Genomic DNA, 14,912 nt, shown 5'->3' with positions numbered 1-14,912 from the left:
GTTCCCATTTGTGTTAGTCCAGAGTTTTGATGACTAAATGCGGAATGAGTGTGTCTAAAGTTTTGATGTGTAGTTCATGTCAAACAGTTTTTACTTGTGCTTATCTGATGGCTAATATGCAGGCACAATGTAGTGTGGCAACTGAAATGTTCCATGACAAGCTGCATTTTGTTGTTGTTGTTGTTGGTGTTGTATGAACTTCAAGAGAAAATAAAAATGAGAGGCTGGTGGGGGATCGACTGTTTATAGGTCTTACAACACAAGTGATAAGAAACTACTTTGTTTCTCAGACTTTCTACAACACAGCTATAAACAGATAAACAGGTATGATGTGTTGTTCCTTAATAAATAAAAACTGCTGTAATATAAGAGGAATAAAGCACTTCAGGACATGCTGTTAAAAGAAATAATTCACTTTATTGGTAACAGTTACTTCTCTACATGTCAGGCAGCATAAAAAAGACTAAAACAGTATGCCTGAAATGAATAAATAAAAAAGATAAGATATTAAAACATAAACAAGAAATCTTCCTAACATTTATAACAATCAGGTCTAAAAAAATGTGAAACACACTTATTATTACAACAAATAATCTAGAGAGCTATAGAGCTACAACACTAAAACATCACTAAAACAGCTCCAACTGTTTGCCCTTCAACAAGGTTATACTTCATTAAATAAGAGCTTCAGGAGAACAGGCCGCTCTTAGCACAGGCAAATATTTGCAGTTTTCCTGTGGTGTGTGTACCTGCCAGTGTGCTGGTCTACACAGAGTCGTAGATATTGTTCCAGCGGCTAACACCGGCCACATGGGTGTTTATGTTTCTTACTCATATAGCAACACAAAGGTGTCGTATTCGTGCCAGAGTATAATAATGAACCCTTTCATGCATCGATCCCATATCTTTATTTTTTGACTTAAAACTGCATGATATATGAAATTTGATTTTGTTTAAATATCTAAATATCACATTTCTAAATAAACGGCTTGTACATGAGTAAAAAAGACTAAAACAGTATGCCTGAAACGAATAAATAAAAAAGATAAGATATAAAAAAATAAATAAAAAATCTTCCTAACATTTATAACATTCAGGTCTAAAAAATGTGAAACACAATTCTGCTTCTTATTATTATTACAACAAATAATCTAGAGAGCTGTAGGATTACATTAATTTACAGTAATGCTCTCAAGTGACTTGGACATAATTTACATCTTATATTTTCCTAAAATACACATAAAAACTATAAACTGTCATTCAATCAAATGTCTATTTTACAAATGATTTTTTTTTTTTGTATCGACTGCATTCAGTCTCTGTCTCTTTGATTCATTTTGTTTGGCAGATTATTTTTCGTAGCACCCACTACGGGTTCGTAACACCCACTCAAGCTGTCTTAACAGGTGAGTGATAGCTGCAGCAACGTCCGGACATCAACTTCATCCTGAATAAATCAAATATATAGAAAACAACATTAACGCTTCACATTACACAAACATACGGTAGGGTGCGTCTCGATCAGCTCCCTCGATCCCTAGGTGGTGGATCAGTATATGGTGTACATGAGCTCGGGCACTGGTAAAGACCCTGACTCACTACACATTAGGACACTGGTGACTCAGTTTCCGGTAACATGACTACGTACTCGCGCTGTAAAACATCACCACTGGCACTTAACCTCAACATGCAGGACGGACATCTTTCTAACATTATGTGTCATATTCATCTGTCTGTCATGGTACTTCAAGTAGGATCGTAGACTAGTTAGTAGATTTTTTAAAAATCATTAAAGTCGTTAGACTCAAATAAACAATATATAGAACGTCAAATAAAGTTAAAAATCGCTAACGTGAGTAACCATTTGAGATCTACAACAACAGCGTTCGTCCGCCACATTGTTCGATCTGAGAGGCTTCTGAAATCATGGCCTCATTTTCAGTAAGGGAAAATAGTGAACATCTAAGCTCCTTGGTTTTCGTGGTGCATTGTGGGATTTTTTAGGGAGCGAACGTGCCAGTGCACACTGGTAGGATTTCGCAATTGAGACAGTCCTTCAAATGGTCCACTCCCTGATCAGTGTCCTGACTACTGACCTGTGGAGCTGATTGAGACGCACCCATAAACTCAAATCCATTACCTCACAAACAAGTCTATAAGCTTCTGACTGCAAATTCGTGACAAAAGAAAAAGTTTTGTTCAGTCATGTGCTGATTATTTTACAACAGGAGCAAGAACAGAAATAAGGAATGAATATAATCTGACCTGCATGTCCAACGCCAGCTCTAACATAGCGTCCAGTTCCTCTTTCTCTATGCCCAGGTCACTCGTCCGGGACTCTGGAACATCACCTGCTCTCCAGTATGGATCCTGATCGATCGGATCAGCGTATCCGACTGAGTAGTCCTGAGCAATGAGTGGGAGAATTCATATTAATATTATTTACACACCGAGGTTTTACTTTTAACTGTTTGACTGTTCTCCCAGCATTCCCTTCATACTGCAACATGTACCATCAAACCTTAACATGCCTACACTGGCTAAAATAACGACACTAGCCATTTTTAGTGATCAGAACAGTACATAAACTTAAAAAGGTTTCTCGGTTCTTACAGGGTGATAGCCACTAGGAGAGCAGGAAGCAGCTGGTTGTTGAGAGCATGGCACTGTTGAATCCAAGACGTCTGGGCTACAGCGCTGATACACTGGGGGTGGGAAACATTGAAGGTTAATAAAGCATTCATTTCTTGGTAAGACATAAACAACACATCACTAAGATAGATTATTCAGGAACCATATCACAGCTCCTGCAGCCCCTCTGCACACAGTTTTTTGTTCATTCTTTGCAAGGCATTGTGGGACTTCCTGCTTATAGGTACAGACTAATGACATGAAGGACAATCATGTTGTGACACTGCACTGTAATGGTGTTGATACCCCGCTCCTGTACACTCCCACAGCCCTTTTAATTTTATGCTGAGAAGTTTGAGCTGGTGAAAGGGGACACATTCAAGTAAAATGTTAGCTGCTAGATAGATATTATTAGCTGTTAATAGATGGTGAAATCCGGCATGCGCACGTTGTGGGCTTTTATTTATTTTTGTTTACAGCATTTATTTTCTTTTCTAACTTTAGAACTACGTTGTTCAGGCATTAAACATATAACAGTTGTTAGAATGACTCACTAGAAGACTCTGAATCTCTGAATTATGCGCTGAAGGTTTAACATCAAAACATAGAATCACATCGATATCGTTATCTTCATTTTTATCTGTTAAAAATGGACAAAATATAGATAGACAGACAGATAGATAGATAGATAGATAGATAGATAGATAGATAGATAGACAGATAGATAGACAGACAGACAGATAATTAGATAGACAGATAGACAGATAGCTAGATAGACAGACAGACAGATGGGCAGACAGATAGATAGATAGATAGATAGATAGATAGATAGATAGATAGATAGACAGATAGATAGATAGATAGATAGATCGATAGACAGACAGATAGATAGACAGGCAGACAGACAGATAGATAGATAGATAGATAGATAGACAGACAGACAGCCAGATAGATAGATAGATAGATAGACAGACAGACAGACAGATAGATAGATAGATAGATAGACAGATAGATAGACAGATGATAGATAGATAGACAGACAGACAGATAAACAGATAGACAGACAGATAGACAGATAGCTAGATAGACAGACAGACAGATGGGCAGACAGACAGACAGATAGATAGATAGATAGATAGATAGATAGATAGATAGATAGACAGATAGACAGACAGACAGACAGACAGACAGACAGACAGATAGATAGATAGATAGACAGATAGATAGATAGATAGATAGACAGAATGACAGACAGATAGATAGATAGATAGATAGATAGATAGATAGATAGATAGATAGATAGATACACCAACACTGAAATTGTGAAACAATGGACTGGGCTCCATCCTAAATTGCATACAATTAAACTACACGTCAGAATGATGCACTATACTACTGTATTTACTAAAGTAGCGTGCAGATCGAATGCTTATACTAATTCAGGCTGAGCTCACAGCTATTATAAAGGGGTCAAAATGTATTAAATCATCACCTGGTGTGTAAAACCCGTACTGTGAGTGATGAGGTGTGTTGCTCCTCTGCTCCTGCTGAGGGACATTACAGGGATGGTGGTAAGGGGTCCCCTGATGTTCAAGCAAGACTGAACCTGAACAGACAGAGACAAGTCAAGTGTTGATAAACTAAAACTACAGATGATGACCGAGGCCGCAAAGTTATCTAGCTGGCACTGTACTAGCAAAACGACGTACGCTTTCTCATCATATTTGTCTATTTTCTCTTTTTTTCTACACATTCCTATATATGCATGTTTTTTTATTTATTTTGAGGCTAATGGATTCCTCTATCCAGTCTTTGGAAGGACATGGGCTAAAATGTTTCCAGATTTAAAGAATGCGCACAGTGGCAGAGAAACCTGTGGACTAGGGTTGAGGTGGGTTTCTTCCAGGTTCCAGGTTATAAGTGGAGTGTTCATGGTAAATTGGCACTATGTGTGAACGAGTGTGTGAATGTGTGTGTGCGCACGGTGCTTTGCGATGGACTGGCGTCCCATTCAGGGTGCCCAGTTTTCTCGGGATAGGCCCTGGATCCGTCATGACCCTGACCAGGCTAAAGTTGTTACTGAAGTGAATGAATGAATATATTCTGTCTATTCTTTTCATCTGCTTGTTGAAACACTACCAACCTGTTCTCATTAAGCCAGAGGTTTCCTGTGCTGAATTCTGCATCACGTGATGGAAACGTCTGGGCGTCCTGCCCGTCACCTTTAAGCCGGCGAGCTTGGCCTTATTGAGAGGCGTGCGTCGCTTTATATCGAGCAGGAGCTCGGGCTTATCACGTTTGAAGTACGGGTTATGAAAATGGTGCAGTTGGGCTTTAATCGGAGGGTTGTACGACTGCTTGTCCGAGATGTTCGTGCGTTGTTTTTTGAAGCCGTACAGGTTCAGCTGGCGAATGAAACTTATGAAGTCTGCTGTCCTGAAGTACTCAGACAAATGTGTGGGTTGGGACAATAGTACTTCGGCTTCGAATGTTTCCTGATGAATAAGTATCCCTTCCCCGCTGTCGTCCCACCAGACTGAGCAAATCTGGGGATCGTTCACCAAACGCCACAACTTTCCAGGGAAGTAGTTGGGGTTGATGAAGGTGCCAAAAGTTGCATCAGTGTTTTCCATATCAGCTAAAAAGATCTGTAGCCAGAAGGGAGAAAAAAAGGAGACTGAATGTAGCAATTGCTCTCTAGCACTAACTAGATAGTAGGTGGCTAGCTAACACATAACACATTCATCTTCAGTAACAGCTGAAAATCACTAACAATAACGAGCTATAGCATTAATGTTGTCAAAATTGACCGTTAGAGCTGTCAAGCAACCTGGACGTAGCCTAAATACTCAAACAAAAACACACCCAAAGTAATTTCTAAGAGCCACATGATCACGTGTGAAATATTTCCTACATGTGAGATCATACACCTGCTATGTGGTATTTTGATAGTTCTCTGATCCCTTATCGCTTCTCAAAGCCGTTAAAACTGGTCAGGAACCGTTACGCGTACGCACCGGCCTCGAGCGTTTAAATTCAGGAGACTGGGCAGGTGGAGGCGCCGGACAAATTCATGAATATCCAATGAGCTCGTGTGGATTTATCCAGTCAGAGTAACCCGTGCCTGTGACGTCGTTCGATCCCAAAGTAAAGTCTTGGTGCGTATTAACGTGTATCGGAAAATAGTGACGACGCTATTCTGCATATTTTGTAGGAGAAACGGTGAACGTTTAGGTCAGCAGCGGCAAACGTACCGCCCGCGGGGTCTCTGTTATTCCTCTAGCAGGAAAAAAAACTTTAGGCCAAAAATTATGACAAAATGTGCTAATATATAACTCTTCATTAGCAAACCAAAAATGTGAAGCTGTGGCCTTGTGTCTCTCCAACGAACTTAGGGCTTTCACAGCAACGGGGATGAATACTTATGAAATAACAACTGTAATGTTTTTGTTGTTTAAGTAATGTTTTGTTTTGTAAATATTTTTAACAAATTGTGTTTTTATTGTATTACGTATTATTTTAGTGTGTACTGATCCCCCACTTTAATATAAAAGTCAGTTCCAGGTTCCAGGTTGTAACACTACAATATGGTAAACCCATAATCCGGAAAATTTTGATGGAATTGCAGTCTGTTTTTCTTTTTCTTTTTATGTATGTGGGCTCATCACTCAGGTGTGATGATATCAACCTATGACAAAACAATGCTGTGCCGTACGCTTTTAACTTTTCAGTGGATATTATAGAAATTCCCGAGTTCCTAACAGACTGTAATGATTGATTGAGAAATATAAAATGTATATCCATCCATTTTCTATACCGCTTTACTACTGGGTGTCGGGAAACCTGGAGCATCGGGCACCAGACGGGGTACACCTGTGAGGGAAATGATTCATTTTTACTTTGTAATAGTGTTGTTCTTGTTCTGTTTCATTCTCATCAGAGGACAAGGCCTAAGAAGGCCATGTCATGTCACTTAGATCGGTACACAAAAGTGTGTCGTGCTCTGCGTTTCATATCTACAGTAGTGGTTCAGCACAAGCGCTTCAGAGCGCTCTCACTAATCTATCCTACTTTATTCTATCCTGTTTTAACCATCTTTCTGTAATAAACCTTTTTTTTTTTTACCTTCAGAGGACGTCAGAGGTCTGTGAGTGTTTCTTTGATGATTTCCACAACAATTTGGTCTCCTGGTTGGGCTGTGTGCGTCTTCTCAGGTTTTGTGGACAACAATGATCACTGACCGGTTTGAATCAAAACAAATTTGTAATTTAGAATTTGATGTCATAGGTCGTGATGTCATCGTGTGTTGATGTCATGGTGTATTGCTGTCTGTATGGAAGGGAGTCAATCAGTGCGTTTACATGGACAACAATACTCCACTATTAACCCGATTAAGACAATACTCTGATTAATAAACTACCATGTAAACATGTCTATGTAGTGCATGTATATACCTATGAAATGCCATATATTCAGATATATTGAGATATTGCTAAATATCACAATATGTAAATATGTGTGTGTACCACATTCAGTGTTTATTGATCTATTTTATTTTTTAATGTGAATGCGAGAATACAGAGCGGGAAGTGCGTGGTGTTACAAGAGCAAAAACTGTGAGAGAGAACTTAATTAAGTGCTGGCGCACTGCGTAGTGATGTGTCGTTCGTGAAGGAATCGTTCATTTTGAACGAATCTTTAATATGATTCGGGAAAAGCGAGTTGTCTCAGAGTGATCCGTTAATTTTTGAACGCGCATGCGCAGCCACATCCCCATAGGTTCTGTACCGGAAACAGAAATGATTAGTTCACCTCTGGAGGCTTTGGTTCGAGTCGTTCGTTCATCACTTCACAGCCCCACTGCATTCAGAATATGGGGCAGTCACGTGATGAACGAATGCCTCGAGCCTGAAGACTTGAGACGTGAACTGATCAAATGTGACGTGACAAAAGAAGAACGACTCGGATCGGGAGGTGAACTAACAGACTGCTAATGCTAAGCAATTAATCAATCATTTCTGTCTCTCATAATTCGGCCTCGGTTGCATTAGCCTATAGTTTATTTTTTATTCCAAATGTGATCAACGTTTGCGTAAGTACTAGAGGTGTTGGGGAATTTAACATGTAACATTTTAACTTTATTCTGCTGAAATGAACGAAATGATGCAAAAAAGATTCGTTCATTTTGCTGAACGAGATTCAAAGATCCGAGTCAGTAAAATGATCCGAACTTTCTTGTGTTAATATTTGTGATTATGCTCGCACTTTGATCTTAAGCAGTTTGTTTAAGTATGCAGGTCTTTGAACGTAATTTTTAAAATATATATAATAACCTTTCATTTTCTGATGCTCCTGCTTCCACTGTAATGCTCCCTCATTAGCTTTGCTTACAATATTAATATGTATATGAACCGCTGGCCATGAAATTTCTCAAGAGATTTGGTGAGAATCTATTACTCTGGTCCTGATCTTGCTTGTGTACACTGTTTATTACATTTTTGATTGACTTTTCTTTTCTTCATAGAATTACTTTAGGCACTGATAGAACTGTCTTTTTTGTCATATCCAATATGAAAAAATGATTAAACTTGCATTTTTTTTGTTCTTTTACCTAAAGTAACGTGTAACTTTATGGACTTGGCTACATTGTACAGCAGTGCTGTAGTACTTTGGAATGGAACCTTATGACCTTTGACCTGCACTGTGAAAATTCAAATGAGTGTTTTTTTGCAGTGTTTAACATGTTTCTGTGTCATGTTTGTTTGATGTTCTGTAATGACTGAAGATCAGCGCAGAATTCACCAGACTTGTGTCGATGGACCTGAGCAAGTCCTTTTATGAGGGTCTTGACAAACACGCCTCAAAGCTGCTGTATTTGAACCGCTCGAGGCGCCATGCAGACATCGCAGAAAGGAGTGCCATACTGGAGAGCCTGGATAAAAATGTGAGTAGGTTTATTTCAAGTGTACTTGTTTTGTAAATACTGTGGTCATTTCCTTTCTTGCTATTTCTCTTGTCCTGCATAATTTGAATATAAAACATTTGTACTTTTGAGGCATCAAATCACAGGAAGAGGGTTGCAGTACTGCTGGGGCTGCCACTGTCCATGCGGGAGAATCCATCTCAGTTCTTACAGATCCGTGAGGTAAGTGTCTGTGAGGAAAGTAAGGTGTTGGAAGATATTCGGATAATGGAAATCCACGTATTGATATGGAGTATTGATATCCACGTATTGATGGAGTTTACCTTGTTTTATTTTCATGAGAGATGATGAATTTCAGGACGTTGTATTTTTTTTTTCCCACCTTCTGATATTAATTCATCTTGTGTGATGACTAGTAAAGTTAAGATCGGTTCACTCATGCTGTTCTTAAGTCGCTGCGCTTGTGAGGATGTATGTTTGAAAGCACATTTTAAAGTTTGTCTTTGTTTTTAATACAGCACACAGATTCTGAAGAAGAGTTAATCAAGGGCGTGACTGTTGGAATCAGTACAGTTGTGGATGACGTGATGGACCCTATTCCGTGTGACTGCGGTGATGTAGCCCTTGTAATGGAAGAAGTTGTCGTTCTACGCAATCTTGGTGATGTACCAAATGCATTTGTCAACTTGATGGGATTGCTTTATGCACGTAACATAAACTACCCCACAAACTTCAAATACACCTTTGAGGTGATTCAGCGGCTGTTCATGAACATCGGAGCTGATGCCTGCAGTGCACGAGTACATTCACTTAAAAATGATCTGCTCAAGTAGAGATGGTGTTATGCATTTCTTGTAAGAGAGATTTCATGTGGTGTTGTGTTGTGTATGTTACAGTTTCTATACCTAAACAGCATGACTTCAGTTTTGTTGTATATTTTCACCTTTAAACACCGGGCAATTGAAATGTAATGTTGTTAGGCAAAAACAGATTTCTGCTTGCTTTTTCTGTTTATTTTGAGAAATTCATGTAATTTCAAGACACATGCAGCTTTTATGTCAGAGTTTGCTGACTTCCTGTCAGTGTTGAGAATGAAGTTTTACAGAATTCTAATTGTGGGAGATTTTAACATCCATGTGGATGTGGAGTGACTCTGTGGCGGTTAAGGAATTCCTGTCGCTACTTGATTGTTTTAACTTCACACAGTTTGTAACTGACCCGACTCATAACAAGGGCCATACGCTGGATCTCGTGATTGCAAACGGCTCGTTTGTATCGCAGTTTTCATCTGTTGACATTGGACTGTCTGATCATTCAGCTGTCTTTTTAATCTGGAACTGTATCATCCATGTGAGCCTACCGTCTGAACAGTGACCTTCTGGAAGTGGAAGTCCATTGATCGGACCGTTTTCTCCAATTCGGTTGTTTCCACTTTAAGCGATCTTCATCCCTCATCGCTGGAGGAGAAAGTCCTGCAGTTAAATTCTGCTCTTGCTGCTAACCTTTTGCTCCTCTAAGGTCACGTAAGGTCACATTCTCCCGCTCTGCTCCCTGGTATAATGACAATCTGCGTTCTAGAAAAGCTGCTTGTCGGAAAATGGAGCGCAAACGGCACCTTACTGGACCGAATGTGTACTATCAAGCGTGGAAGGATCTTCTGGGTGATTATCGAGCACTAATGGAGACTGAAAGATCCTCTTACTTCTCTCAGACTATTGTAAAAAATCAAAATAATCCCAGACACTTGTTCCAAACCATAAACAGATTGCTTCAAGTTAATGCTGTTACTACCTTGCCTGTTTCTCAGCAGCTCTGTGATTCTTTTCTTCAGTTTTTTCATTCTAGAGTGATAATGTTACTAATCTGCTTTATTAATCCCTTACACCCCAAATCGCAGACTGCGCTCCTCACAGTGTAATCTGTTAACTGTTCCACAACCCGCCTAAAATCTACAGGTGACGGGACTTCTTCTGTCTACGCTCCTTCCCTTTGGAACTCTCTTCCTCCTGAACTCAGGGAAGCTCAGACCTTTGACATTTTTAAAGCGCTACTTAAGACATTTTTTTAAACTTGCATTTGACTGCTGATGTCTTTTTATTTATTTATTTATTTTTATTATTATTATTTTATAATTGTTATTATTAATGTTCGTATTAACTTGAGATTTATTTTTTGTACTGCTTATTTTGTGTACAGCGCTTTGAGAAGCTGCTTTTAAAGGCGCTTTATAAAATAAAGATTATTATTATTATTACTTATTTTTTTACAATTGTAATAGATTTTTGTTTACTCATTGATCTTTCTACAGTATTACATTTTTAACCTTTTACTTAGAATTAAAGAAACACTGGCTATTGTTGCTCTGGATATTTGAACCTGTTCGTCTTGTTCTGTTTAAATTTGTAAATTTATAAGGAAAACAAACAAAGTCTTTCATATGGAAAAATGGGTTGTTATTTATTTGGTTGAACTTGCTAATGTAAGTTAGGAAAATAAGCCACATTAAGTTAAATGAACTCGAATTTTAGTACCGACAGTTTGAAAACGTTAAGTTCACCTTACCTTTATAACAGTATTTCACCTGAACTTGGGAAGTCTGCGTTACTTGAAACGAGTAGTTGGGTCAATTATTTAATAGTCAACAAGACTAAGTTGAAACTAATTATTATTTTAAGTAAAGACATCTTAACTGAGTCAAAGCAAAAAGACAACTCAATAAGTTAAGTTGAGTAAACAATTTTTTTTTTTTTTACAGTGTGCTTCATTGGCTTAAATCCCTATACAGCGAGTTTACACGCCACTGGGCGCCAGGGAAAGTGGTTTTTCTAACAAACGCATATAATCAACTGCGTGACCTGCTCCAATATGACATTTTTCACATAATATACTTTGCAGGTTTCTGATGTAAAATGATACGAAATAGGATTGTTTAAATTAAAATCCATTATATGATGATAATGTATGATAAAGGGGAAAATGTGAGATTTGCAGTCTAGAAAGTCACTTTTCCTCAAAAGTGCTCTGACAAAGCGTGTTTTCATTCCTCCTGTGTGTGCAGACACACGGGGGCGCTACACTGGCTTAAATCACTATACAGTGAGTTTCACGCCACTGGGAGCAAGGGAAAATAGTTTTTCTAACAAATTCAGTATCATATGTTTCACATGTTCATGATTTAATATGATTCTTTGACATGTTTCTGACTCAATATTAGACGTTTCACTTGTTTACATAAAACCCACCCCATTTCTCCAAAAGATGTTTTTTTATTATTATTATTTAATTAAGTTATTTTTATTTTTGCTCATGCAGTATAAAAGAACAAAGTAATGGTACTTCAAAAAAAAGTAAATTGTTATTATATCAACAACAAAAAATCAAATGTAACAGATGTGCATTGAAAAGGTTTCAGCTCTACTCAGTGAAAATGGAGGGGACATAACAGGTCTTAATACAGATTATAACCCAGATCTAAGTCTAATCAACACTTACATCTAACCACAAAGTTACGTTGACACTGACGTGAGGAACGGATGCAGGAGTAACAGAAGTGGGTGGGCTTGTCGCAGTGCATGGTCTTCTTAAAGGAGATCCTCACGGGGGTTGGTCTTCTTATAGGAGATAGCCTCCTCACAGGGGTTGGTCTTCTTATAGGAGATAGCCTCCTCACGGGGGTTGGTCTTATAGGAGATAGCCTCCTCACGGGGGTCGGTCTACTTATAGGAGATAGCCTCCTCACGGGGGTCGGTCTACTTATAGGAGATAGCCTCCTCACAGGGGTTGATCTTCTTATAGGAGATAGCCTCCTCACGGGGGTCGGTCTACTTATAGGAGATAGCCTCCTCACAGGGGTTGATCTTCTTATAGGAGATAGCCTCCTCACGGGGGTCGGTCTACTTATAGGAGATAGCCTCCTCACGGGGGTCGGTCTACTTATAGGAGATAGCCTCCTCACGGGGGTCGGTCTACTTATAGGAGATAGCCTCCTCACGGGGGTCGGTCTACTTATAGGAGATAGCCTCCTCACGGGGGTCGGTCTACTTATAGGAGATAGCCTCCTCACGGGGGTCGGTCTACTTATAGGAGATAGCCTCCTCACGGGGGTCGGTCTACTTATAGGAGATAGCCTCCTCACGGGGGTCGGTCTACTTATAGGAGATAGCCTCCTCACGGGGGTCGGTCTACTTATAGGAGATAGCCTCCTCACGGGGGTTGGTCTTATAGGAGATAGCCTCCTCACGGGGGTTGGTCTTATAGGAGATAGCCTCCTCACGGGGGTTGGTCTTATAGGAGATAGCCTCCTCACGGGGGTTGGTCTTCTTATAGGAGATGTTCTTAAAGGGATGAGAATCTCAAAAAGGGGATGGGCTTCTAAAAGGGGGTGTAATTCTCAAAGGGGATGGGCTTATTACAGGAAAGGGTGTGATTCTTAGAGCAGATAGGCCTGGTAAAGGGGACGGGCTTCTCGAAGGACTTCTAAAAGGCACCTCATGCTCATCACCACCATTTTGCTCCTCCTCATGCTGGTCAGGCATGTGGACGTCATCCTCGTAGTCAATCTCCACGGTGTTGTAGTACAGCTCGTCGGCAGCAAACGGCGGATCAGAAGATGTATCCTCCCTCCGTGTTCCTGTATCAAAAGAAATTAAGAGACAGTGAGACACATCTGCACGTCTCGTAAAAGGAACCAGAAAATCCTCCCTCTAAACTGTCCTTTTCACAAAACGTATTTACACAAGTTAATGGTAAATTACTGTCATCTTCCTATAACGGTGCATACATCCTCAGTACTTCCGTTATAGCTGCATGTAGAGGTGTTCGATACGGGTGTTACAGTGTCACGACTTCACCGTTAGTCACGGCATATAATCACACACTTACCTCACTGCTCACTTTCCCCCTTGCCAACAAACAGAATAAAACACATTTCTGTCTATTACTGTTTTTTTCTGATCTCTAACGGTTCTTATCCCTTTTATGTCCATCTGTGGCTCCCCGAAAACTCTTCCCACCCTCTTTCTCCTAAATCACACAACTCCTAACTTCATCACACATCGACGGCGATGAAGAACAAATCATCGCTGACCAGAATTAAACCAAACTACTCTATATTTTGCCTAAGCAGCACTGCACACTGGTCAGATTTATGATTATTTATTTATTGCTCAGTCAGCTGCATTTCCTCACAGCAGCTCTCTCTCTCTCTCTCTCTCTCTCTCTCTCTCTCTCTCAGCTTATAACAACTTTAATAATACTTTTCGTTCTCAAAAATATCTTAGAAACAAGAACAATTAGGAAATTTTATTTGCTTTAGTTAAATTCTATACGATTATACTATTCACTGTAGCAAACTTTAGTTAAACTTTTAGTAAACTTTAATATAGAAATAGTTGACTTTTCTACCAAGATAGTAAACACAAAACCAAACTGTTTCATATATCTGATTATATATATATATATATATATATATATATATATATATATATATATATATATATATATATATATATATACAGTATCTCACAAAAGTGAGTACACCCCTCACATTTTTGTAAATATTTGATGATATCTTTTCATGTGACGACACTGAAGAAATGACACTTTGCTACAATGTAAAGTAGCGAGTGTACAGCTTGTGTAACAGTGTAAATTTGCCGTCCCCTCAAAATAACTCAACACACAGCCATTAATGTCTAAACCGCTGGCAACAAAAGTGAGTACACCCCTAAGTGAAAATGTCCAAATCGGGCCCAAATATTTTGTGTGGCCACCATTATTTTCCAGCGCTGCCTTAACCCTCTTGGGCATGGAGTTCACCAGAGTTTCACAGGTTCCACTGGAGTCCTCTTCCACTCCTCCATGACGACATCACGGAGCTGGTGGATGTTAGAGACCTTGTGCTCCTCCACCTTCCGTTTGAGGATGCCCCACAGATGCTCAATAGGGTTTAGGTCTGGAGACATGCTTGGCCAGTCCATCACCTTCACCCTCAGCTTCTTTAGCGAAGCAGTGGTCGTCTTGGAGGGGTGTTTGGGGTCGTTATCATGCTGGAATACATGCTGCGATCATGCTCTGCTTCAGTATGTCACAGTACATGTTGGCATTCATGGTTCCCTCAATGAACTGTAGCTCCCCAGTGCCGGCAGCACTCATGCAGCCCCAGACCATGACATGTTTTTCAGTACAAACCTATAGTTATACATTTTTATTTCATATATCTTCTACATTATCCAGTCAGTACAAAAAACATTTCAGATTCCTAAACATTAGTTTCCCAGCACAAAATTAAATGTTACAGAAAAATGTTTGTATGTCAGTAAAGAAAGCAGCATATTATGTAAGAGACACTTTTCAGACA

At 39.4% G+C, this 14,912-nt stretch overlaps 1 protein-coding gene across 1 annotated transcript; it reads right to left on the bottom strand.

Annotated features, from left to right (window-relative positions):
• Positions 1-391: 391 nt before the first annotated feature.
• On the bottom strand, positions 392-6,874 carry LOC128635159 (heat shock factor protein 5-like). Its single transcript, XM_053686507.1, has 6 exons — positions 6,757-6,874; positions 4,775-5,279; positions 4,124-4,237; positions 2,614-2,705; positions 2,266-2,406; positions 392-1,447 (listed from the first exon to the last, which is right to left on the bottom strand). The coding sequence occupies exons 2-6, from the start codon at positions 5,262-5,264 to the stop codon at positions 1,400-1,402; spliced, it is 885 nt and encodes a 294-aa protein (XP_053542482.1). The 5' UTR covers positions 5,265-5,279; positions 6,757-6,874; the 3' UTR covers positions 392-1,399.
• Positions 6,875-14,912: the final 8,038 nt, after the last annotated feature.

Source organism: Ictalurus punctatus, chromosome 15, assembly GCF_001660625.3.
Source record: "Ictalurus punctatus breed USDA103 chromosome 15, Coco_2.0, whole genome shotgun sequence".
NCBI lineage: Eukaryota > Metazoa > Chordata > Actinopteri > Siluriformes > Ictaluridae > Ictalurus > Ictalurus punctatus.
The sequence above is the reverse complement of the archived record's forward strand: the minus strand, read 5'-3'. Positions and strand labels throughout refer to the sequence as shown.

What these genes read in the sequence shown, in the direction of transcription:
- LOC128635159 (XM_053686507.1), bottom strand. Translation starts at nt 5,264, where the DNA reads ATGGAAAACACTGATGCAACTTTTGGCACCTTCATCAACCCCAACTAC. An exon ending in CTCTGGCTTAATGAGAACAG is followed by an intron (nt 4,238 to 4,774) that starts GTTGGTAGTGTT and finishes CTGTCTGTTCAG; the next exon opens with GTTCAGTCTTGCTTGAACAT. An exon ending in AGCTGGCGTTGGACATGCAG is followed by an intron (nt 1,448 to 2,265) that starts GTCAGATTATAT and finishes TGATTTATTCAG; the next exon opens with GATGAAGTTGATGTCCGGAC.